This window comes from Haliaeetus leucocephalus, unplaced genomic scaffold (assembly GCF_000737465.1).
Source record: "Haliaeetus leucocephalus isolate CR32 unplaced genomic scaffold, Haliaeetus_leucocephalus-4.0 Scaffold587, whole genome shotgun sequence".
NCBI lineage: Eukaryota > Metazoa > Chordata > Aves > Accipitriformes > Accipitridae > Haliaeetus > Haliaeetus leucocephalus.
The window spans coordinates 5,115,674-5,141,707 of record NW_010973023.1 but is presented as its reverse complement, the minus strand read 5'-3'; the positions used below and the strand labels follow the sequence as shown (position 1 = coordinate 5,141,707).

The following is a 26,034-nucleotide window of genomic DNA, read 5'->3' as shown; positions in this document are numbered from 1 at the left end:
GCTGGAAGGTTCTGATGCAGTGTCAGCTACACCCAGGAACGCAAAACCCCACGTACAGAGCACCTCCGAACCCCGAGGTGAAGCAATTTCTGTATACAAGCGCCTGTCAAATTTCCCATGATTGCTCTAGTCAAACAGTATATAATAAATTTCCTCTTGTTTAAAAAAAAAAATAAATAGTCTATATGTTCACTGAGAGGGTGCAGCCCAATTCCTGTTTGGAATACTGTTTTGAAATGGTACTAACTACAGCAATTCAAACCTGGGTAGGAATTATACTTAAGAGTTTGGATTCGATGTCCATTTCAAGGACAACACAGAATTAGCAGTGGTCTTACAAACTGCCTGTTGCTCTTTCATTTTGCTCTTCCCACAAACCAGCACAAGCAGTATTCATCACTTAACGCTTAAAGGATAATTTTAGTCTACCAGTATGGTTGCAAATTTCTTAGTGGGGGTTAAGCATTACATCCTGTAGGTTGTGGAACAGTTTGGCTTTCTAAGGCAATCTAAAGGTACTTTTCGTACCGATATCAATTTGAAATTTGTAGATTTTCTATCATTTATTTTAAATTCCCACTCAGTGGCTCATTAGGTTTCTTATGAGGACAACCCACTGGAAACTGTTAAACACACTGAACCTGTGAAAATGTCCGTTGTTTTTCATTCTTACTAATGTCAAAAATACTTGGTTTGATTGCATTTTAAATCAGCTATTTCTACATTTCATATGTATTTGGATTTTGCCATTACAGAAATGACATCTGATGTTCTTCAGATTTTCATTTCACATCGTAAAGTAGGCAACAAAATACCTAATAATGATACTGAAAGGTATTGGAAAACCTATAAATTCAGTACTCCAAAAATATCTTAATACTATTATTGTCACTAATGCGTATCATCTACTGATTGGGAATTAGAGCTTTAAGTTTGTATTTATGTGTATATGCGATCTTTAGTTATAAGCAATCCTCTTGTGGAGGATGAGAGCTCTCAGTGAGAGCTTATAATACGCATTTAAAAGTCCCTCTTAATGAGTATGAGTTGCAAGATCTAACATACCATGTTTATACCAAGCAAAGTCAGGTATGTATTTCATGGGATCCCATGAAATACCACTAAAAAAATCTGCTACTGCTAAACCACATTTTTTACACTTCTGCATCAAATCTGAAAACAAAATCAAATAGGACACATAAGAATACATTACTGCAATTCTGTTTACATGAAAATGAATTTAATCCCCCCAATCCTACCACATCTCAAGTCAGATGCATGTATGATCGCAAACCTGGATTATCAGAGACGGTGTCCAAACGTACAAACCAGAAATGCCCACTGCATTTATCAAAAACCACAAGAACCCTCTTCTCTAGTCTCCTGTAGAGTTACGGTACAGACAGTAACACCCCTTAACCGTTATTAAGTGCCACAGAAAATACCAAGAGACTTGGTCAAGCCTGCTGTCTCTGAACACTGAAGAGCATATACTCGGATATCTTCACCTCAATTGGAAATGTAATAATCTTGCACAAACCCCAAAACCAAGCACATACTGAATTACGTATGGATTCTTGTTACTGTGTTAGAGAAATGGCAATTTTTTTTCCAGCAGCTCTTTCAAAATATTAATACAGGCTGGGCCAGTACATTTAATTAGTTCGATGTGAAAGTACATGGCTAACACAGGGAATGCAGTGCCAATGCATAGCTCCTTTTAAGACTTAAAATACCTGTATGTTTACTTTGCACTACATTGAAACTTACTCTCTCTTCTTCTTTTGCCTTAGTGGCCAAAATACATAAGGTAGGTGGCACAGTGAAAACAGAGCAACTTTCCTGTGCATCACCAGAAAGAGCTGCAAAGGATTCCAATATTGAATCCCTCCCCATTACAGAATAACTGTGGGTATTTTACATACCTTTTAAAGAGTGTTCTTAGATTATTAATCCTGAAAGCTATTATTTTCACAGAGAAGCTGCATCTGTGTCACGGGATCTCCCAGATACTGCTTAAACTTGCAGTACTGGCAAACATTTTCTAATTAAGATTATTCAGATTAAGGAATGTTCCCTTTTTGGCTTTTTTGGATGTACAGCACAGTTGACTTGTAGGGATCCTTGACTAAGGTCAAACAAAAAGTTAACTGGGAACAGTGAAAACCTGAGTGTTCTCCTCTGTCCTATTTTTTTTGAAAGAAAGGCTGCTCATGACTACAAACTATTCAGTTACCCTAGAGGTTGTAATTTTGTTAATTTTATTTTTTTTAAGGGCACAAACAGAAGCACCTCTGTTTCCAAATTCACAAACAGTACCCAAGGGCTCTGAATTGAAGATTATACTTGCAAGTACATTTCATAACATATAGATGTGGAAGCCAAGCTTGCCTTTTATTGGCAACGCTCCCAAGACTGAAATTCATGACAACATTACAAGAGGTGTGGGGAGAGCTCGCTGCAGCTGCCGGGCGATAGAGACCCAGAACGCAAAGAAACAAGTAAATGTCACTTTTTCCTAAAACACAGTTGCTCTGCTGTACTCCTATTAGGCTTTAAGGTTAATGCTTCTTTTCCCCCGAGTACTTAAAGCATATTTAAAGATAAACGGTGGTTTCTGAATGTATTAGTGAAATGTGCAATGACTAGATCAGCTCATTTGAAAAAGTCCAATTATTAAACACCACCTCCATAGACCATGCTAGCAAGATAAACCAGATTTCTTTCCTCTTTCATTCAGCAAAACATTGCCTGAATCCATCCAAACTTAACTTTTAACACCTATAGATATCAGTTGTTACTCTTCTGAAGGAAACGATTGTCATGAATCATGGACGTGAGCAATCTCAGAAAAAAACACTGGATTTTGCCTCCCCGCCCCAGTCCAAAAATTGAAAGAACAAACTACAGGTGGAAGAGTAATTCTAACAATAAATTAAAGGGAAACATGATTAACTGCCACAAATTGAGAATAACATGGGAGATTCTGACCACAGATGAAGCTTGCTGGTGATAACATGAAAGGAAAGCACTGTATTTGTAACACTGGGAAAACCCTGGTATTAATCTCATAGAGAACCACCATTAAAAATGGCTTCAGACTTGCTACTACCCAATAAGCTTTAAAAGGACTGTGCTCACATTTGGCACTGCAGACAGAAGAAAGTTTGTATCTACTACATGATAAGCTTTTCAATAAGCCTAATTATTAGCACCTAAAAATTGATCAGGAAATTCAACCTCATCTAAACTGTAAAAACCTATTATCCCACCTTTTCTGGGATAACTGCCTGGTGGCAAGCCATAGCCCAATGCGGAGTTACAGGCTACATGCAATCAAATCTGATTTTGGAGTTTTCTGCTTCACGTACTGCAATGGTTTTGCAGTTAGAAAGCAACTAGTTCCTGCTGCTAAAGACGGACGTTCAGATCTGCACCAGCACAGTATTTATCATGGTATTTATCCCAAAGACATGGCAGTCAGCTGGTTCCAGAGGCAAAGCGATCTTCATTTGAATGTAGCTTAAAAAGTCAAGCACATGGCTCAAGTAACTTGTTCTAAACACGCATCGATGCCTTCCTGGCTCCCTCTCCCTAATCACGACAGCAGAGGCTGTTTTGGCAACACTGGAACTAGTGACAAAGTAGAACCTGCCGCAGAAGTGTAAGCAAGACTGCCTGCCTGACACCAGAAATCTCACAGATCCAATAAAATTCAGAAACTCTTGGTTTTTAAACAGTAAATCTCTACATATCATCAGCATGCGAAAAACGATGCTGATAAATACCAGCTGAAGTTCTCTGCATTGGCTCATATTTTATCCTAAGGAAATTCATCTTCTAAACAATATATCTGAATTTCATTTCTCCTCAGAATTACATAACCTAGAAGGCCACTCATGAAGATGGGTATTTCATCTCATTTTTTATGATCCAACATAATATAAATCCATTTCATTCACATAAGATCACAAGATCTGACGCCGTTCACTTAAAAATAAAGCTTCCATGTAGCAGCTTTGAGCAGTAACACCAGACGGTTTCATGGGACCTTTTATTCAAGAGTCTTAGAACGTGTAAATCTCTGCACAGCCATTTTCAGTAGTAATAGCTTGAGGCGGTCAGGGTCATTCTGAAAACTACTGCTGTCACGAGACTTCACTCAAAGTGCAAAAAGACTCTTCAAACCTTTGAAAATCTGTTCTATAGATATTAACTTACTTGTCAAAAATCACCAAACCGCTCATGAGTCAGGACTCCTGCTCCAACAGTCAGACTAAGCTTTTTCCCTGGCAAGTTGATCAATGTTTTTCTGTGTGTGATTTTAAATCTACTTTGTTTTCATAACTATTCATAGTGTTTCACAGTCACTCACTTTGTGCTACTCGGGAAGTGCTTATGTGAACTACTGTCTCACTATGGATTTCCATTTCACTTTAGAGGCCAATGAAAATTTTTTGTATCCGCATGATGCTTATAGCATCATTGTATTCTCAGGGAATCCATTACACTACCAGAACAATTGCAGCACTGTTGTTATTTTCATTCTCTCCTACCTTCTCTGTTCCCCACTGAACATACTTCAGATCTGTTGCACTGAACATGAAGCCTTGTGCCTCTACATTTGCAGTGATGAGCAGATGTCTGTAATTGGGTCAGTCATACGTAAGAGTTCTTTTTTAAACTTCATCATACTGTATTCAGATAGCAGGAACTACTAAACCAAATTTTTGACACTATTTTCACTGCAACAGATGCAGCACAATCTAAGCACCAGTCAAGGTATTCACACTTGACAATGTATTATTTCCTGTTATTTATTTTACCTTCGCTTACTGGACTTCTTTATGTATTGCTCAGGAAGCCCTACTGAAAATAGAAAGTATCGTCAGTCTCATTTGATTCCCTCATTCCCGAAAAAACATTGCTCTTGCAGTTCATTAGTGTTATGTAGTCTTTGGGAACTGAGACACGATACATGATCCATTCCTGCTCATGCATGGAGAATGACCCAACATCATTTCATCATTTTAAGTTTTTCTCCATTTCAGGTTTCATTTCTAAAACTACATTCTACAATCCTACTTATGAAAGAAGGAAAATTACCAGGTTTCTGTTATCAGAACTTTCCAATAACAGGTTTAATTCCACACCGGGCTCTAACATTAAAAACATGTACACCCATATATATATGCACAACATATGTCCACATACGTACTCTGTATTTGCCACTGCATTAAAAAACTGTTCCTTCACAGCACTGACAACTTTAGGTTGCAATGTCTGTAAGATTTCCAAGGCATTTTTCTCTTCTTTTCATTCCTGGTGAAAACGACTCTTCTCTTCGTACATTCGCCGATTATCTTTCCTTCCTGGCTGACTTGGCGATATGCCTATTCTGCTTTTCAGGACATACATGCAGCCAGGGCTAGCCACCACGTAGGGTCCATCCCCCAGAGATCTCAGCATGGCCGGCCTGGTGACGACAACCCCGTAGTCCACTTCTTCAAGAACATTGTAAGTTCTCCTCTCTTCTTGTTATGCACTAAAATGAAACATTTTCTTTAGGATCCAGCAGTAACCAAATACTCCCCAATCGTTAGCCATTATTTTGAGCCTTGTGAATTGTACTGTGCCTTCAAGCTCGTCATGCCATTCAAATACAAAAACAATTTTTACCTGGAAGCACAAACAACACTGAAACGCTACAAAAAAAAAAAGGTGGGTGAACCTGCCATTAGCATAGTCAAATTTCAACAACCACCATCACAATTATACAGCTTCACCATTTACAGGTTTTGCCCTTGTGTCTTCAGCACTGGCTGTATTAAGGAATGTTTTCTGTTTAAAAATGGAGAAAAATCCGGTGTGTTCTAGGCAAAGCCTAAGACAGCAGAGGAGCTTCTCAGTGCAATTACTTTGATAGCACTTAATTCTGCTAACTCATAGATAATATGTAAAAGGCGTGATGATTCCCTACGTTTATTTTTGCCTTGGTTTTACAACTTTTTTGTGTTGGTTTTTAGGTCTCACCCCGTACACCTCCCCCAATGCAAGCAAAGGTAAGCGTTTTCAGGGGCTCAAGCAACGTCCAGGATCTTTTGTGGGCTAGTTTATACAATTCAGCTGCAAGCCTGATTCATTTTCTTTAATGGCACCAAGTAAAAATGTGGAGTTATTGTTGGGGATATTTAAAGCAAAGGTCTAAAACAGAAAAGCCATGGTTCTCTTCCTCATGCACTTCCTGACTTGCTGCATGACAAATTAAAGCCACTCGCAGGGATTTTTATATTCAGTTGATGTTGTGATTGCTTTATGTATTAAATTAATAATAGGTAATGCTTTCAAACAAGCCTCACCCACCAGGAATTGTCCTGACATTTACTAAGCTCAGTTGGCTTCTAAAGTACGTAATACTGACAAACCATGGCTAGTGAAGTCAGTTCTTGTAATCATAATAAAGAATTTTGCCTTTTTTGTTTCATGGAATGACTGTACAGACTGTTGTTTTCAACCCCTGCCTCATTATCTGGCCAGTATTTCATTATTTTTACTGCATTTTCATCATCTGTGCATGGTACACCCAGATGCTCTGTTCCATAGTGATCATCACCTCGTTGTTTCTATTTCTTGCATGTACAGGGAAGAGGATTATCCCTCACCAGATTTAGCTGGGTAGGTGATGAATGTGCTTTCGGTAACAGCCATTTCGTTTACCAGGCCAAAGCATACTTTGCTCCATTGCCTCAAGCTGCTGCAGCAACGTGATAATTCTGTTTTGTCTCAATTTTGCTATTTTGCTTTTCCTGTTCCACTTTCCTCCCTCCTCCCACAGCACTTTCAGACGGTAATTTTGTTGCTTGCTCTCATCCAGCAACTTGACAGCCTTGCAGCGATAATTTCTTTTGCTTTAGCACAAAGGGAGCAAAATCCACTGCATGGCAAAGCTCTCTTCCCTTAAAGACTCCTGGAAGACTCATCTGCTGCATTTTTCTTCCTGGGAAGGACAAAACCGGGAGGGAGGGCTGGAACGAGATGGGTGCTTATTCCACGGTTCCAACTGCTCTTACAAAGCCTCCAAAACTAACACTGTCACTAATTCAAGTATTTTGTCCCACCTTTCCTTGCAACCCCGTTCAGTAAGAGGTAATCTGCCTAAACAGCTATTAGACCAGTTCTTCCCACAGTGATCTCTCAACTAATTAAATTCTACTTCTCTACCACAGGTTTGATTTTATATGAGATGGACATGTAAATTACTTGCATTTTAAGACAAAATATTAAAACCTTCAAGCCATTAAGCATTTCTTTCACTGTCAGAACAACACAAATTAGTTGATGTGTTTGACATCTTAGAACTCATGAAATTGAAACATTTTAAGTTTTGTCATGCAGGTTAATGTTCCGAGTATCCTTTTTTTTTTTATTATTAATTCCTCTTTTACAGACTGGTGCTTCCCTCAGATTTGAGTACATTCAGATAATTTCCTACTATTTTCCTTCATCCTTGGTTATTAAGTAAAAGATTATTTTATTCCAACACCTCTACATTTCTCATTTGAGTATTACATTTCAGTGATCACAAACAAAGATTACAATGTGCATATGATAATTTGAATGCGGTAACTTGCAATATATATGAAAATCTTTCTTTGCAGGGTGGTGAAGGACACAAGCCAGGATACGGAGGAAGCGGAAAATTCTATGAGCATAAATCTGCTCACAAGGGACATAAGGGATCCTATCATGAGGGCCAGGGCACTCTTTCCAGAATCTTTAAACTGGTAAAGTACAATTGAACTTACTCTAAGTATAAAAAATTGAGTCCAGGAAAAAGAGAAGCCAAACCTCTCCAGAACCTGCCATGTTTGAAACATCCGTATTTCCTTAAAGCTTCTGAAGGAACTAGATTTGCCTGGATAAAACAGAAGGTTATCTCATGGCCTAATAACTACTTACATGATAGGAAACAAAAGTAAAGATACACAGTCAGTTACCATCAGGAAAGAAGGTAAATCCACAAAGTCCCGCAAAGCCCCGTACCAGGATCCGTGTTGTTGCTGAACTCACAAACGACCTGGAACACAGAAGATGAATGAGGAGGTGACACAGCTCGCTGCTGCTGCTAAGTTATTTAGAATAGCGACAATGAAGGCAAACTGATAAGCTGCAGAATGGTAGTCCTGGGCAGTGTTGGACACATACTTGGTTGAGATGCAGTACCAACCTGAGCAGTCCCTGCTTGTTCCCCCCCCAGGTGCAGACCTCCTACGATACGTCAGTACGGCGAGTTGCGACACCACATAGTTGGGCGCATTAGGAAACTGTGGCATAAGAAAAGTAAACATTTGGTCAGATTATCTTTAATCTGGTTCAGTTCACCATTTCGAGTCATGGCACAGCCCCACCAACACAGCTAATAAATGAAAACAGAACAGGAGAAAAAAGTCAGTCGTGAGGACTTTTCACATTCTATGTCAGGAAAAAAAACATGAAAAGCACATCACATCCACTGGCAGCTGCTTTCACTGAGACTGTATTTTTCCTCAAAGGTAGCGAAACATTCACTCATAACAAATCACCTAGTATACTATTCACACATGAAGAATGCAATCAGCAGTAATCTTAACTTCAGGACAGAAGGTCTGAGATCCCGTTAGCAGAGCTGATCATCTCAGACTCTTATTACTCTTCTCTGCAACAGGAGACGTAACGGCACCTTCAGCCGTAGCAAAAATACATTTTGTCTCTTACGCGGTTTAGGGTACGTATCTTTCATTGTGGAGCTGGTTTTCAAACATATGCAGCACCAAATGACAGCTTGAAAGCTTCAAGGAGGTAGTAAGAATTCTTATGTTGCAATTTAAGAAAAGGAATGAACTCTTCAGAGGCCCAGGTAAAAATCAACATTTACCTTTTAAGTTTGATTTTCAGACTCTGCACTTGTAGCTTTTTAGCAGAGTTCCAATACATCATGTCGTGGTTTAACCCCAGCCAGCAACTAAGCACCACGCAGCCGCTCACTCACTCCCCCCCATCCAGTGGGATGGGGGAGAAAATCGGGAAAAGAAGTAAAACTCCTGGGTTGAGATAAGAACGGTTTAATAGAACAGAAAAGAAGAAACTAATAATGATAACACTAATAAAATGCCAACAGTAGTAATAAAAGGATTGGAATGTACAAATGATGCTCAGGGCAATTGCTCACCACCCGCCGACCGACACCCAGCCAGTCCCCGAGCGGCGATTCCCCCGCCCCCACTTCCCAGTTCCTAAACTAGATGGGACGTCCCATGGTATGGAATACACTGTTGGCCAGTTTGGGTCAGGTGCCCTGGCTGGGCATGAGAAGCTGAAAAATCCTTGACTCTAGTCTAAACACTACTGAGCAACAACTGAAAACATCAGTGTTATCAACATTCTTCACACACTGAACTCAAAACACAGCACTGTACCAGCTACTAGGAAGACAGTTAACTCTATCCCAGCTGAAACCAGGACAATCAACAGTACCACAGCTATATACTGACATTATTTGTAAAATTTCTTTTGAACATCTGAAAATATCAGATAACGATGTCTCCCAAAATGTAACATCCTTTTTACATAACCATCACAACTGTTTCAGCTTGGATTTATGCATATCTGATGATATACATGTACCAGTTCTACTGTTTAGATAGCCTTTTCTGAGCCATTATAAATTTTGGAGTTCATCTCAGAGTTTTATTCAGGCCCATTTGATTTAGACCCATTGTTTATAGCAGGAGGCATTAGTAACTATTTATTTATATAGTTTTACAGTCTTTTACAATAAAAAAGTTATCCAATCTTTAAGATAACTTTGAAACAAAAAAAAGCCAATTACCTAATGTATTACATGACATTTTCCTTGAAACAGTTCAGTAAAACTAAGGAGAGAGCACTGATAGATAAGAAAAAGCATATAAATAAAACAAAATCCCAAAGTACACATATGCTTGATTTTTTTGAAGTAAACAGTTATCAGCTGATTACAGCAACAATTACCACACTATTTCACATTTGTGGTCATAAGTCTATCACTCACAGTTTGCCTGGAAAGTTGTTAAAGCCTTAGGAAAAGATACCCAGTTAACCTAATCTTAAGTTCCAAAAATGAAATGCCAAAATTTCAGCTTGGAGCATCTTTGCTCTAAAACTGCTGTAGGGCTTTTCTCAATTGCAGATTTATGAACTGGTTGTTGGGGTTTTTTTGTTTGTTTTTTTTTTGTTTGTTTTGGTTTTTTCTAGTTTGATGTTTTCTTATTATTTGTAAAAATAGCCAGGTTTCAGCCCTTTATCTTTTCTTGGTTTTATCCCATATTTGCATCTGAGCTTTCCATACAAGACTGATGTTGATATAATCACATTAACAATTTACCCTAATAAATATTACAGAATAAAATTACTACATTTCAATTCTTTCAGCTGTGAGACTATTACACAACTTGTACGCAAGGTTTTCAGTTTCTGGTTTTGGTGTTTGTTTTTTCTGGTTTTGTTTGTTTTGTTTTGTTTTTAAAGTGTATTAACAATTCAGGGCCAGCCATGAAAATGAAAATTTCCGAGATGTCCAAGTAAATGAACTGCTTTCACTAGGAAGGCCTGATTAAGAACATGTACCTACAAATAATTCAAGAGAGACTGTCTAACCCTGTATGAGAGATTTAATGAGTAAATTAATCCTATGTGAAAAATATATGAAAAGCAATCGTCTCTTTGAAGTGAAAATTCCAGTAATATTCAGCAACATACTAGATGCCACTGCAAGCCATTTTCATTACATGCTATTTAAAATTTTGTTGTACTACAGATTGATGCTTTTCAATTTATAGCCCCAAATATACGGTACCTTTTAATTAACTTAACTCTGTTCTTCCCTCCACAGGGAGGCTCTGGGTCCCGACCTGGATCACGGTCTGGTTCACCAGTTGCAAGGCGCTGAAGCTCTAAGATGCCATCTAAGGATCACGTACTCTGCTTCATAATGTAACTGCCTTAAAATTAACAACAACTGCAACAATTACCTAGATAGATGCAATCCATTACTTAATGCCAATTAGGTTCTGCATGCAGTAGATGATACAAACTTCTATTGGCAATCCCTGACCAACAGTTGAATGAAAGGAACACAAAAAGTAGCTTTACTAGATGTTTTCCTTATTTTATGTGAAGTAACAAGATCTCTGACTTTACTCATTCTTCTTCAGGATGCCCTAACTGTATGCTGGACTTCATTATTTCTCCCAAGCATCTAATCTGAGCTCAAGTCTTCTGGTTTCGTTTTAGTGAACATCAGAATTACAAATAAAGAGCTAATGTCTTGGATACCGAGCACTGCTGTTAATGATTCTGAGACACTGCTGTTAAAAAAAAAAATCCACCATGTGCAGAAGTTGTAAGGACTGTTTATCCAAGTATTTTTTTTGATTTGGTTTTTTTTGTTTTGTTTTAATCTTCCTTCTCTCACTCACAGAATAATTTATTTTCATAACAGGATTAGGCAGTCATGGAAAGGTTTACCAAACATTGGGAGTTCAAGGCATGTGAAGTGTGGGAGGGGGCAGATGTTGTAGAATCAATACGATGCGGAGCAATAGTAATAAGGAAATTCTTTCCATACCATGAATTGCTCATCGCATCCAAACCATTAGAATTAAGAGCAGATGAGGGAGAGAAAGAGGATTTCAAATTTGAGTTAGACTAATGTTAAGCAACAAGGGATATTCCCAGAGAAGAAACATCTTAAGATTGCACAAGTGACCACTGGACGTCACTGGTGCTTCACTCAAACTCTGCTGCAACAGCATTAACTTTGCAGTACAATAAATAAGTAAATGAATATATAAACAAGTAAGTCTAATTTCTGAAAGAGAGCCCTTCAGTACTGGTATCTCAGATAGTCCTGCACATCTCATGTTAGAATTTCAAATCTTTCTCTTGGTATTGCAGCAGTGTCGTATTTGATCAGCTAATCTTTTGCCCGAGTAACATCTGGATGCCTATTAAGGGCAGTGCACCAAAGCAAACTCATAGTAAACTACTGTGAACATTTAACTGTTGTACTGTAGTTGCCTTATAGAAATAAATTATAGTTGAGTTAGATTTAGATATTAATTGTTCACAAATTACTAAAATGAATGTGTGGCAATGGTATTTCCAACCACACTTAGGGAAATAAAAGGCTCTTCTGAATTGCACTGTTTTATTACTTAAACTTACCATTTTGCCATTTCTTCAACCTGTCATCTAAGTGTCTGATTAATTATTTTATTTTTTTAGTTTTAGCCTATGCATTGTAGAGTACAGTTAATGCTTCCCAGGTTGAAACTGCATTCCTAATAAGTGCCCAGTAAAAGTTACCTATAAATATGTATGTTAATTACATTTCACATCTAAATCTATTATTGTAGGTTTAAATCAGTGTCCATTAATACGAAGCAATGAAAGATGAGAGAACAGAAAATACAGAGAGACTAAAGAAAACAAAACCACCAAAATTATTAAGCATACACACACATATTACATCTCTATTACCTACATTGGTTGCTATGTGTATTTTTCTATTGTAGCTTCATTCAGATGTATACCTTGCAACATAATAGTTGATTTAATTTGAATACGTATTGTTCTTATAGGAACACAGCTTTTAAAAATATTCATTATTGAAATAAAGTAATCAACTTGAAACGAAACTTGGACCGGTTTTGTCTTTTACAACGGAGAAGATCATATATATGAATTTCTGTGGGTTTTTTTTCCACAATTTATGAATAATGTTCAGATACTAGAAAATTACACTTTGGGACCCAGGACCCAGTTGCTTGCACAAAGGCTTCTAGTGACATTGCTGGTGACTTAGCATGGCCCACAGGGCTGACAATATGACACAGGATTTATGGGAGGCCAGTGTCTTTGTGGAGTGGCAGCTAAAGGCCAGGGGCTATCGCAAGGCATAAAATGCCTATGTACAGGCAATGAAATCCCACCCTTCCTAAACAAGTAAAGCACAAAGTATCTTCTTTGAAGGCAGCATGTGAAAATCAAGTTGTTTTTTAAAGCAGCCTTCAAAAATGGGAAGGATTATTTAAGGTTAAAAAAATTGAGAAATACATCTTCCAAAATACTACACTGTAGAACTACAGAACTTATCCAAAGCTTCTTCCCTGCCTTCGTCACTCTGCTTTCCTCTCAGTCATCTTTTCCAGAGGCTGGAGGTGGCTTTTTTGGATTTACTTTCTACAGAAGAAAAGGTACGGTACTTTAAAGCATTATTTTACCAACACAAGTCTCTTGAAAGAGATTAAAACTTAAGACTGAAATTTATTGTTTTCGTTACTCACTAGCAGTTTTGCTGAACAACAGCAGTTTAAACGGCTATTTAATTTGTAAGCAGAAGATTTTTCCTGAAACAAGAACGCGTAAGCAGTATGAGGAATGTGTCACCTCTTGTACTGAAGGAATGGACAGAGACCAGAAGAAATACTTGAGCAGACACAAACCAAAAAGCCTGAGGCTAGCATAAGCCTACTACTGCATCAAACCAGAAAGAACAGAGACATTCCTAAGCACTATTCACTTACCCACTATACAATGTGACTCTTCAAACATGCCTTAGAACAAGAGTTCTTTCTGCTTTTTAAAAAAATGCATCTGCTTCAACAGTGCTTTTTGAAATATCAACATATTGGTTACACTGTCTGTATTTGTACTGAACATCAACAGAAACACTGCTTTGAAAACCTCCAACTCAATCTTACCAACAAACCTGGGCTATGAAAACCTCTGTGTAAGGATACTCAGGAGGGAATTCTTGAAGCACATGGGGGAGGAGAATGCAGGGAAGGAAATGAAATACCATGTTACAAAAAAGGTTTTTTTAAAAGTCTGTTTACTGTAACTGACAGGATTCCAAGTGCTGGAGCAGTAACAAACTGAATTCAGGAAAAATGTCAGCTGACTCCGTAACTCACACTGCTTATTTAACACTTCCAAGACTTACTGTCTCTACTCAAGACATAACTCTTTGAGAAGTGACCATTTAAAACCAGCATCTTTTTACTCACAAGACCTGCTTTTAGCACATGCTCACCGACTACCAACCACTACCGGTTTTTACTTGCTGGCAAAGCAATCGCAGCTAGAGCAGACTGAATGCTTTCAAGCATTTAGGAATCACGCTCCCATTACGAAGGATGGATTTGCATCTGGATCTGACCAGCTGTAAATCATCTTCTGTCAAATTGGATTTGGCAACCTCTGGAAAGTGCCATCCCCTATGCCATAAAGCAACTCCAACAAATTTGGTGGTATATTTATACAGTATTCTCTGAAACAACAGGGAAAAAGTTTTACATGTGGTACATGCAACAAAACACATTTTACTATATTATTACAGATAAACAGGGCACTATGCCATGGGGCCAGTATGCCTTCAGACAACTGTAAAAAAATAATGTCTTTCTTAAACACCCGAAACACTAATAGGCTGTCTGGAAGGAAAGGCACTGCTGGAAGAACTTCACCTACATTCTTTACATAGAATATTGAGACACACGCTTCCAGTAAATGGAGTTTTTAGAATCTCCTAGAATACATAATCAAATGCTTAAAAAATACACGAAACAGGATTTGGAAAAAAGTAGTATTATTTAACATGTTTCTGAATTAAATATTCCACATAACAAAAGTGTTATTTTCATGTCACCAACTATATTACTTATATACATATGCCAAAGAGTTAACAAAAGAATTAAGAGATGCCCTATCAAAACCAACAGTGATTTCTTGCTTCAGCAATCTGAAATAACTAGTTTGTATCATAGAGAAAGTATAGACAATATTTACAGAAATGGGCTTTTTGGATCTGAGAGCAATTATCTTTCAGAAGGTAAATTAAAATCCAGCTCTGTATTATAGTACAACAAATCCACCACTGATCTAGAAGTACTTGTGGCAAACCGAAAAGATGAACTTCCTGCAACTGGGTTTAGTATTTACAAAATATACTGATCGGCCACACAGAGGCTCATATAACTTTAAATATATATATACATACAAGCACACATATATATATATCTATATATATGTAACATATAAATAAAATTCAAAAGAACAAGGTAAAAATAAGAAAAGAGCTTCTGTCTTTGGAATGTCTAAAAGATGACTATGTTTTTACTCCAGTGTTTCTTTGTTATGAATATACTTAACAAGTGGCACCTTTCAAAGCATTACTTAGTCAACTAGGTAGTTTTTCTGAAACAATGACTTAAACAACAACAAATAAAAGTAACATATTTCCAAAATTCACAAAGAAAATAATGAGGAATTTACAGATTTGAAATGATAACTGTTTACAGCACTGGGGAATATTGTATAACATAGGTGACCTAGCGTGCATCTAACTTTCTCACTGCTAACACAAAAGTGTATGTTTACTTCCCAGATTTAGTATATGGCTGTGTTTTCCACAGATACTAAGATATGTACCTGCTGATCCAAAACAGCAAACATAAAGAAGAGGCTTTCATTGGAACCTCTTCTAGTTTGGATTCTCTTTAAATAATTATTGCCGAGTTTAAAACCTCAGACTTTTAATGTAAAAACTAACAACTAACTGCCTCTGCGGTTGGAATGGAAATGAACATGCTCCCTCTCAAGAGTTTAACTCAAGAAAAGCCATTAAGTTCATGGCATTTTATTTTTTTCAACAAATTCTCAAAATGTACTAAAAAAAGCTTAAAACAGAAATACAGAGTTCTCCTGTGCCTTGTAAAAAAAACCCAAAAAACCAAAAAAACCACCAAAACTATTTTATACTGCATGCATCTCCTCTGTAACATTTTGTTTCCAACCTCAATTATTTTTTTAAACATGTAAAAAAGAAAGCTGACCAACAGTTTCATGGTTTTCCCACGAAGTTATTCTTCACCTCCTTTAAAAATGGGAATCATTCTATTCTGATATAAAGTTCCAGTTTATTTTTCAAATTGATATACTGGCTGTGAATTAGAAGATGAAACTGTATACAGTATTACCTGAGTTCATTGATTCACAGACAACTTAGCACAGATTAAATGATGTTTTCCCAATATTCTTCTACAAGCTTAAAAAAGAATGATGCTTTTAGGTAATTCTTGTAAATAATTAAAAAAACTATAATATATTATTCTTATGTTAATATTTTCAATGCTTGAAGCTGTAACTGTAAAATCCATCTGTTACTTTTCTGAAAACTTGTTTCAAGAAATTCGAGTCCCAGAAACATTTTTAGCTTTCAAACTTTAAGGTGTCATCGAAAAACACTGCCTATACTTTGCCATTCATTTGAAGATTCTTGTACCACTTCTTCTAAATTCAGAGCACGACTAATATCTTCCCCTTCTTGTTCTTGATGACTAGTAGGCTCTTGTACAGGACCTACCGAAGTACAAGAGAAAAAGATGAGTGAGTATGATTTGATGTATAGTGTAGAAAAATGCAAATATAGCACTTAGGAATAAAGGAATCATGCTGGGAAAGGTACTACATAACTACTTCAGATTCTGTAAATTCATTAGATGCTCTTTGAAAAATTTTTAAAAAAATCTAAAATAATAGATCATTTTCCTGTAATAGTTTTTGAACTTTGTATTTCTGTACTACAGAGCTCCACGTAAAAAACAAGGAGCCATAAGTAGTAACCAGTCTCTGTTTCAACCTGCTTTTTGGGTTGCATGTGCAACTACTAGGTCATCAACTCTAGGTTTGGCTATTAGTGCCTAATTCCTCAGTAACTTAAGGGATATGTTTTTTGCTCTCCTAGTAAAGCATATGGCTTTCTGCACTCACCATTACTATCATTATGCTACATACCAGTGTAACCATGAGCCCGTTTCATATGCAGTTTCATATTGCTTTTCTGTGTAAATCCCATTGCACAGTAATCACATTTATAAGGCCTCTCTCCTGTGTGCTTTTTCATGTGGACTTGAAGAGCACTCTTCTGGTTAAAAGCCTTTTCACATAGTGTACACTGAAATGGCCGTTCCCCTTATAAAAGAGAAAAAGGTATTTAATAATTTCTCATTTCAACATAAAAATACAGTTCAGAATTCAGTAAAAATCATCAAGATGACCTAGCAATTAAGTAGTCATGATCTTTTTCCTTGAGACTTTCTCAAAACAGTGCTATGACTCCATATAATCAGCAAAACATCGCAAATTAAATGTCAGAGTATTTACATAAGTCCTAAATCACTGATGTTATCTCTCCTATCCAATTTATTATCTAAGTAAATTATTTAAGAGGTGCAAAAAATCAGTTTTCAACAGTTTGACTTTTCTGTACTCAGGGGAACCATCACCTTTTTACATCATTTAGAATAAGGTAGATAAAGCAATATTCTAGAATTAACAAAGCTGATATCTCTAAGAAACTAGAAAGTCAAATACGTTAAAAAAAAGTTCTGGTAATTCTACATGGGACCTGTGACCTCCTATATCGATAGCTACTAGTGATTCCCATATGTTATCAAAGAAAATATTCATTATAAAAATATTTAAAAATTTTTACAACACCTACTTTGCAAAACCAGACCTTTGCCTCAGCACTCAACACCACATCCTCCAACATCAACACAAGACACACTGCTGTATGTCATTAAGGACTTCTAAAAGCACTTTCTGAACTTACAAATATGGTTTGTTATTAGTTAGCACAATAAAGCACAAGCAGGAGTATAAATACTTTTCCACAATTTTCCTTAAAGGACCAATTTCTCTCTTCCTTCATTACCTGTATGTTAGTGTCCCCAGATGCACTGTAGCCTCCACGCTAAATCCAACTTCTCAAACAATCAACGAAAGGTCCTTTAAATCACAGAAGTGTTCTAGTTTTGTTAACAATGATTTCACTAGTTTGAAGTGAAATCTAGGTTTCCTCAGATACTTTTGACTCCAGGTTTTCTGTTCTGTTAAGATGAACAGCCTTTTTGGTGGTGTGGAATGTATTACCACATGGCTTTTTGGCAGAACTGGAAGCATCTGCTTCCCTCTAATTTCAGCAACATTTCTCCAAACTGCTCTTCACTGATAAATCCGAATGTACAAGATATTTAGAGCTATTCAGAGAAATAATGTGTGTTTTCCTTCTGGCCACTGATTCAGTAGGTACTGCCCATTAGAAATCATTAAAAAATGTTTAATCAAGATAGAAATCACAAACACTTTCTCACAGACAAGGATCATACCTTTAGGAAGGCAAATCAGTTTATAGACTTACATGAGCCTTTCCTACTGCAGTTTATGTAAGAGCACCCATCTAAAAACTTCTGTGCAGCATGTTTTCACTCTTTCGGTCTTAAGGGATTTTTAAAAGAACATTCTTTTCTGAAAGAATGACTGTCATGTGGATTGACTTGCTCTTTCAACAACAGTAATATAAAAATGAATTTAGCAAGGACTGTTACAGTTTGTGGGCATTCCTAGCACATAAGCACCCAAGTACAAGAAACCCCAAAATATCTGAGGATTTACTGAGTAAATTACAAGTCTTTCCAAAATAGAAAGAATTTTTCCTATGATAGTGCAGATTTATGAGAAACAGATGCATAAAGGCAATCTATTCTATTCCCAGCCTTCCTGAAGGGCTCTGTGTCTATTACAATGGGCAGCATAAATCAAATCAGGGAAAAGGGAAACTGGCCTTCTTTCCTGCTTTCAGATTTTGTGAACCTCTTAATTAGAGCACTGCCTTTTTTTAAAGTCTGTATTATTTAAGTCACTTATGCAGAAAGCAAATTATTGGGGCATTCTGAAGACTTTTAATCTCCTTGGATTGTAACTCTTGCCTCTCTTTTCCTGCCCCCAGTATAACCAGAATGTTCCACTCTACCACAGTAAGCACAAAGCAGCTCTGTTCCCCTTCTTTATTTTACTCTCAGGAAAAGGAGTCACCATTTCTCTTGGGGCAGGCGGGAAAAGAAGCATAAACAGTCAACCCATTAGATGAGAATACACAGGGCCAGCAGAGACCCCTAACACATAAAAACAGCTCTAATAGATCAGATCAAAGTTTCCTCCCATACTCAGATGAGAAACCACCTTCAACCATTTGGTACGAACACCCCTTATAAAACATGCTTATACACACTCATAGTATGGTTATTGCAACTAACAGTAATTGATCAGCAATGAAAGCTGCTAGCTGACAAATGGCTGCAAATACCCATTACCCTTATCAAGAGTTGTTGCTTATCCTCCAGAAGTTAAGTTTTGCTGAAAAGTGGGTGACCCAGCCCACTACTATTAAAGTCTATCCTATCATACTTGCACTAAAACCTTCCCCTCCTGTTACAATACTCTCTTGTCGCCATAATCAATACATACCACCCACACTGCAGTATTTCACAACTTGATACATAAGGATCTCATCCCTTCCCAGCTCAATGATCACCCACATTCTTCCTCATGCCCAGTACCTCCCCTATCTCTCCATGTCTTCCCATTGCAACATCCCTAAACCTGCTTTTAGGGTTCCCAAATCTCAGGATTTCCTTAGCAAAAAAACTCAAACCACAAATTCGCCAAGTTCATGAATCCTCTCTATCCAACCTCCTTATCCTTTTCTGCTAGAGAGTTCTCAGCAACTGAATAAAATGTGAAAAAAAAGTCAGGGCCAGGACATGGGACCTCTCTGGCTTTCGGCTGCCTAGCAAACCCTAAGACCTCAAAGCTCAAACACTCATGTGTAAATGAGCTGCAACAGCTCTTGCAATTACTGCCCCTACTTTACCTTTGACAGTATATGAACCATGTGCTGAATTAGGCAACTGAAATGAGCCAACTCATTTTACCAAAACAAATAAAAAATGCCACAGTAGGCTGCACATTGTATAGCCCTGACCCAATTTATCCACAAACATTTGGAATCACTGAATAATTATTCTCCAATTCTTCTTTTTTCCCATGGTAAAAAAAAGTAACTGACTACATCAATTTCTTTACAAACCTTATGAAATACTGCAAAAGCCAGCAAGAAAGCACAGATGGAAAAAGTATGACCTTGTCTTAACTAGTTATGTCTCAGTATCTGCTTATGTGCAATGGTAAGTATGAACTAATTTAACCGTAATGGAAGACACAGTCATTCATTGCATACCAATGACTATTTTATATAGCCACTGCTATATGGGAAGTTAAAGCAGTTTCCTAGACCGTGGCAATCTTAACACGTTTTCAGCTTCATCTACTTTTATTTTTTTCCTTCGTCTTCCCTGGAAACCCTTTTATCATTTATTATTCATAATATCACATTTATTGTTCGTAACATCACTTAGACATAGACTGAAACTCCACCACATTAACTCCTTCATGAAAAAAGAGCGAAGAGACAGACCTTACCTTTAAGAACTTGCCATAAACATAATGTAAGAGAAAAGAAATTAACAGATAGACAGGTATGTAAGGACACATTTACATAATGTAAATTATCAATATTGGCAGTGGTCCCAAGACATCAACAGCCTATCAGCTATCATAGAGACACACAAGAAGAAATCAAAGATACTACCGAATAAACATTTACATCCCTTCCAAACATTTGGAACAGCATGGTAGAATGCACGTGAGAGTGTGTGTGTTTATATAAGACTGTGTTTGTCAAAACCAGAGAAAAGAAAGTTTTGATGCATGAAATGAGAGCATGCACAACACACTTGGATATAGAGGCAAGTCTATACTTCAAAGATGCAATACCAAAACCTGCAAGATTGAATCTGAAGGTGCAAAGTGAAGGTCCGTTCAAAGATGGAACTCTAATTACATGTCATAAGATGGACAAGTGATGCTAACCAAGGAAAAACGACCAGGTTAACAAGATAATTTAAAGGAAGAGATTAGGAACTTTCCTTTAAATGCACAAAGACCAGCCAAAAGCTAACCACCAGAAGCTGATATTGGGGAAAGAAAAAGCTCTGGCTGACTTACAGAAAGAAAGAGAATTATCCTTTTGTGGGACTCTTCTTACACTATAGCACATCCAGTCTCAAATTCCCTGGTTCCCTCCAGCTTAGTAGCAACACAGACAACCTTCCCCTGTCTTTTTTAACTCTAGCAGCCATGACAGCTCTTTATTGGTAGCAGTGGTATGGAGAAGAGAGCAGTTGTTTTGGAGAACTGACTCCTATATTTAGAACTCATGTTCTTAAGAACATTACTCTTAAGATACAGAAGGTGAAGGAGAAGGCAGTTGGGCTATCCGATGTACAGCTTTCAACTTGTAGCAGGGCAGAAACTGCAATCTGAAAAGCACTTCTATCACAGAAAATGCGTGCTCCCTAAGAGAAATCAGTAGTCTTTTTATAGAGTAACAGTTGAAGAATATAATTAAGCAGAGAAGAACACAAATTAAAACCAATGGCATTAGAAACGGATGAACTAAGTGATTCAATGACAATCAAGCATTGCATACAGCTGTATCAGCAGTCAAGACTGTCCCTTATTTAAGGTCACTGAGCACACCCACTCATTTCCACATTCTCCTATATGCTTGAAGATGATCATATACACCACTTTAAACAATGCTTTAAAATATGCTTTTATTAATCTGTTTCAGAGACTGACGAACTTCTAGATACAAGCTCATGCATTCACATTACTGTTGCAGTACTGCCAGTCCCCAAAAATAGGGAAGCTTAGTGAAGCATGATGTTCTGGCTACAGTTTCTAAGATTTCAAGTCTGCTGTTCCTCATTTTAATTTCTAAACTCTTTGGGTTAGATATTTACTTTGTTTTTTTTTTTAAGCTTAAGTTGATATTTAAATGCAGTTACCTGAAACCATGATCAAGGATTCCAAATACAACACCCACATATTAATGAGAAAATCTTGCAAGATAAAAATAACTTCTGGCGTTACCTGTGTGAATGCGACTGTGTCTCTCCAGCTGACTTGGCTTAGCGAAAGCTTTTTCACAAGTATCACACTTAAACACTCTAGGCTTCTGGGAACTCAGTGAAGGTCCAGCCTGATGGGTTTGCATGTGTTCCTAAGCCAGTACAGAAAAAAATAACATTTCAGGCCATTTACCATTTAAAAAAACTTCAGTATTTAATGTAGAAATATATTCACACTTTAAAGACAAAAACAGAGGATCTTAAGGCATCAGCAGACAAGCTGGAAGAAGATGGAAACTTGCATTATTTTTTTTTCCCTTTTAAATGAGAGAGCGTTTTTGTATATCAACTCTTTGTAAGGCTGATGCATCAGTATCTTTACATTTCTGAAAACCTCTGTCAATAACTGTGCATTGCTTTTTTTTGCATACATTAGTCTCTTCACTAATTAACTGTAGCAAAATAAATTAAAAAAAACCCACAAACAAAAACCAAAAAAACAAACCAGAGCTCTTGAAATGGTTTGTTCACTTACAAACATGAATTTTGGACAACTGGACATTGTAAGTTAATATTGGATTTTTTCCCTCCCCTGTACAATACCCATCTCCCCCCTTGCCCGATACATAAGTATTCCTACTCAGCACCTGAGTATCATTGTAAAACTGGACAGGCCTCACAGGGGAAACTATCACAACACACAGACATGCAGCTGCACAATGTCAACGTGCAAATAGAACCACTTCACAATGAACTCTTAAATTAATTTAAAAAAAAATAAAAATCACTAAGGTCCTTACAAGTAAGAAAGCAGAATGAGGGTATGACACATTTTATCTTTATGAGGAAGCATTAATAACAGTTCTAACTTCAGTGTTTTTAATTCACTGATGCTGGACCCAGAAGTTTTGCAAATCTAAAGGAGTATCTTAGCTATTAACTTTTTAATTTAAAAATCTTTATTACTACCAAGATACAATTCAGATTACAAAAGAAAGCAAATACAAACATATTTAATTTAAAAATCTAATCAAGAACTGTATGTGAAACAGTACTGTGAGTACTTGCCCACTTTCTAAAATGTGTGTGGATACTCTTTTCTAGTCTATTACAGACTAGACTATTAATTAGTCTTTACTAGACCTAAAGAATAAGCCTTCTTGAGGTCTATGAAGTCCTATTCCTCACTCCATGAACTGAAGTAAATTGTGTCTGCAGAATTTGTTTTCACTGGAAAATCAGTAAGACAGTTACAGGGAAGAATATTATCATCACAGTAATTATAATAATATAGTATTATAGGGAAATAATAAAAGGTCGTCTCAGAAAAATCACAGGAGATTCATAAACCACAGCTTAGTTAAAAGCACAGTATTTTCTTCATCTTCATCTTGTTCATTACCTCCTGAAGCACTGAAACAGTGGAAGCACAGTATGACCTACTCCAGAAAAATTATCTGAAGCTGGCTGCTTCTTTCTGTCTGCCACAAAAAAAAACCCAACCCAAAACAATAAAAAAAACCCCCAACCCCTAAACCCCAACAACCCCCAGTTCCCCGTTTTCTACTTGAAAGCAAACAGGAGAGCATCCAGATAGCTGCCATAAACCTTTCTCCGTCACCTTTCTCTGAAGAAACAGTTTGTGATGCAGTTCTGTTCCACTGATCTGCCAATCCCTTATACTTTTCCTGTAAAATATATGCTTTTGAAAATAGTTCATGGGAATACAATGCTCTGAAGTGCAAGCACTTCTTTATAGACATACTTAGTATTTCTTTGATTGTTCATATGCTATTTTACAAGTTTATTTGTGTAATTCTCTTATTTTTCAGATAGGAATTACCTTGGGGTCTCAAACGAGCATTACCTAATGAGAAAATAAGAATTAGCAAACCTTCTTTGAAATGGCCCTTTACCCGCCTGCTCATGCATTGATATGCAACTCTCATGCCCGACCTATCTTGAAACATTAATTGTAACCACCTCTGAAAGTATGGCAATAAAAAGTTTGTTTCATTCCATTGTTTTAATAAGATCACGACCTCATTCTATTTTCATCTTCGACTGATGTCTGTTCTTTGTTTACTCTCCACAGTCACCTTGCAGGTATTGCCACTATCTAATGATATGGAATTGGACAGTTTAATCACTGCACATGTCTTCAGATTCTCCTCTCTGAAACTGTAAAACTGGGACAGTCACCAACATCAGAACAGGAACTGAAGACACTGGACTGAAAATTTTTGACACGGGGGGTGGGGTGACTGGTAGGGGCGTTCGTACATAATCCCTAAAGGTTTTCTTATGGATAATTGTGAAATTGCTGGTACTGATGCCTTTGGAAAAAAAGAAATACAGTTAAGTTCTGGCATCTAAACATTGGTACCCTTACCTCCTACTGTTTTTTTCTGGATGGCCTGAAGTTTGGCAGTGCTCTTAACATTTTTTGTAATCTCCAGAACACCATCAGTACAAAATGAAGACCTTGAATAAGAGATCACTGAACAGCGAACCTTTCCCAAAACCCTAAGCTGTGGTTTCATTTATTTTTGTTGAGCTTCCTGTTAAAGATTGCTCACAGCTGATGTTCTGGAACACCTTGATGAAGAGGTGGAATTTGTTTTAGGACATGATGACCAAGTAGTAAATGAAACTGTCTTTCTGTTTAAAACATCCTCTTCTCCTCCTCACCAAAAGTGAAAAACAATGATTTGGAGATTCATTTTGACTTTCATCATCAGAAATCTTGGATTGGGTTTGTACAGGATACAGAGAAAACCTTCCTGAAATAACATGTATCAGCTTTCATACCCACTAGTTCGACTGATATAGATCAAACTGTTAAGCTGGTCGACAAAGAGTAATAGTGCTTCCATGGGATCAGTTGTATCAAACTGCAAACTTCCGCATTTTTGATGAAATGTTCCAAAAACTTGGCTGGTCACTCTGCTGGTTTGCGTATGTCTGTATGTGTATATGGGAAAAGAAACTGTTGAAACTTCCTCATCATCTGGTGAGGTTCACTCTCCAATTTTTATACATACATGCAACATTATCCTCCCTTCTTAGGAACTAACAAAATGTGATCTTTTGCAAACGCTGATTGTCTTTGGATCTGAAGGTTGAAAATGATCCACTGCACTGAGCAGGAAGTGTTTCCTGGTATAAAGCCATAGTTTAAAGAAGCATCCCAAACAAAGCAAATAAGGCTGTCTTTCACATTAGAAAGTACCCATTCAAGAAGTCACCCTTCAAATATAAATGTTTTTCTATCATTACCCTAGCCTTATCTAACAAGCAGGTTTTTTTCTGAGTTGAACGGCAGATTTTTTTCAAATCTTGTTTCTGCAGAGGAACTTCATAGAATCATAGAATCATGTAGGTCAGAAAAGACCCTTAAGATCATCGAGCTCAACCATTAACCTAACACTGCCAAGTCCACCACTAAACCACGTCCCTGAACACCACATCTACATATCTTTTAAATACCTCCAGGGATGGTGACGCAACCACTTCCCTGGGCAGCCTGTTCCAATGCCTGACAACCCTTTCAGTGATGAAATTTTTCCTAATATCCGACCTAAACTTCCCCTGGCACAACTCGAGGCCATTTCCTCCCATCCTATCACTTGTTACTTGGGAAAAGAGACCAACACCCACTTCGCTCCAACCCCCTTTCGGGGAGCTGTAGAGAGCGATCAGGTCTCCCCTCAGCCTCCTTTTCTCTAGACTAAACAGCCCCAGGTCCCTCAGCCGCTCCTCGTAAGACTTGTGCTCCAGGCCCCTCACCACCTTGGTTGCCCTTCTCTGGACACATTCCAGCACCTCAATGTCTGTCTTGGAGTGAGGGGCCCAAAACTGAACACAGGACTCGAGGTGCGGCCTCACCAGTGCCGAGTACAGGGGAACAATCACCTCCCTGCTCCTGCTGGCCACACTATTTCTGATACAGGCCAGGATGCCGTTGGCCTTCTTGGCCACCTGGGCCCACTGCCAGCTCATATTCAGCTGGCTGTCGACCAACACCCCCAGGTCCTTTTCCCCTGGGCCGCTTTCCAGCCCCTCTTCCTCAAGCCTGTCGCGCTGCATGGGGTTGTTGTGACCCAAGTGCAGGACCCGGCACTGAACCTTGTTGAAC

The 26,034-nt window shown here is 37.7% G+C and overlaps 2 protein-coding genes across 9 annotated transcripts in view; one reads left to right on the top strand and one right to left on the bottom strand.

Annotated features, from left to right (window-relative positions):
- MBP (myelin basic protein) overlaps window positions 1-12,716 on the top strand; it is a 123,589-nt gene extending 110,873 nt beyond the window's left edge. The window contains exons 5-9 of the mRNA XM_010577941.1: window positions 5,410-5,517; window positions 6,027-6,062; window positions 6,643-6,675; window positions 7,659-7,784; window positions 10,910-12,716. Of these exons, the coding sequence (XP_010576243.1) occupies window positions 5,410-5,517; window positions 6,027-6,062; window positions 6,643-6,675; window positions 7,659-7,784; window positions 10,910-10,966 (360 nt within the window). The 3' untranslated portion in view covers window positions 10,967-12,716. The remainder of the gene's footprint in view (window positions 1-5,409; window positions 5,518-6,026; window positions 6,063-6,642; window positions 6,676-7,658; window positions 7,785-10,909) is intronic.
- Window positions 12,717-14,651: 1,935 nt separating this feature from the next.
- ZNF236 (zinc finger protein 236) overlaps window positions 14,652-26,034 on the bottom strand; it is a 96,075-nt gene continuing 84,692 nt past the window's right edge. For 7 of the 8 annotated variants that reach the window (XM_010577935.1, XM_010577932.1, XM_010577936.1 and 4 more), the window contains 3 exons: window positions 21,919-22,048; window positions 16,876-17,052; window positions 14,652-16,440 (listed from right to left, as the gene is read on the bottom strand). In XM_010577935.1, the coding sequence (XP_010576237.1) occupies window positions 16,313-16,440; window positions 16,876-17,052; window positions 21,919-22,048 (435 nt within the window). In that variant the 3' untranslated portion in view covers window positions 14,652-16,312. Of the gene's footprint in view, window positions 16,441-16,875; window positions 17,053-21,918; window positions 22,049-23,517; window positions 23,585-26,034 lie in introns of all 8 variants that reach the window. The other variant, XR_775047.1, reaches the window with a different exon arrangement.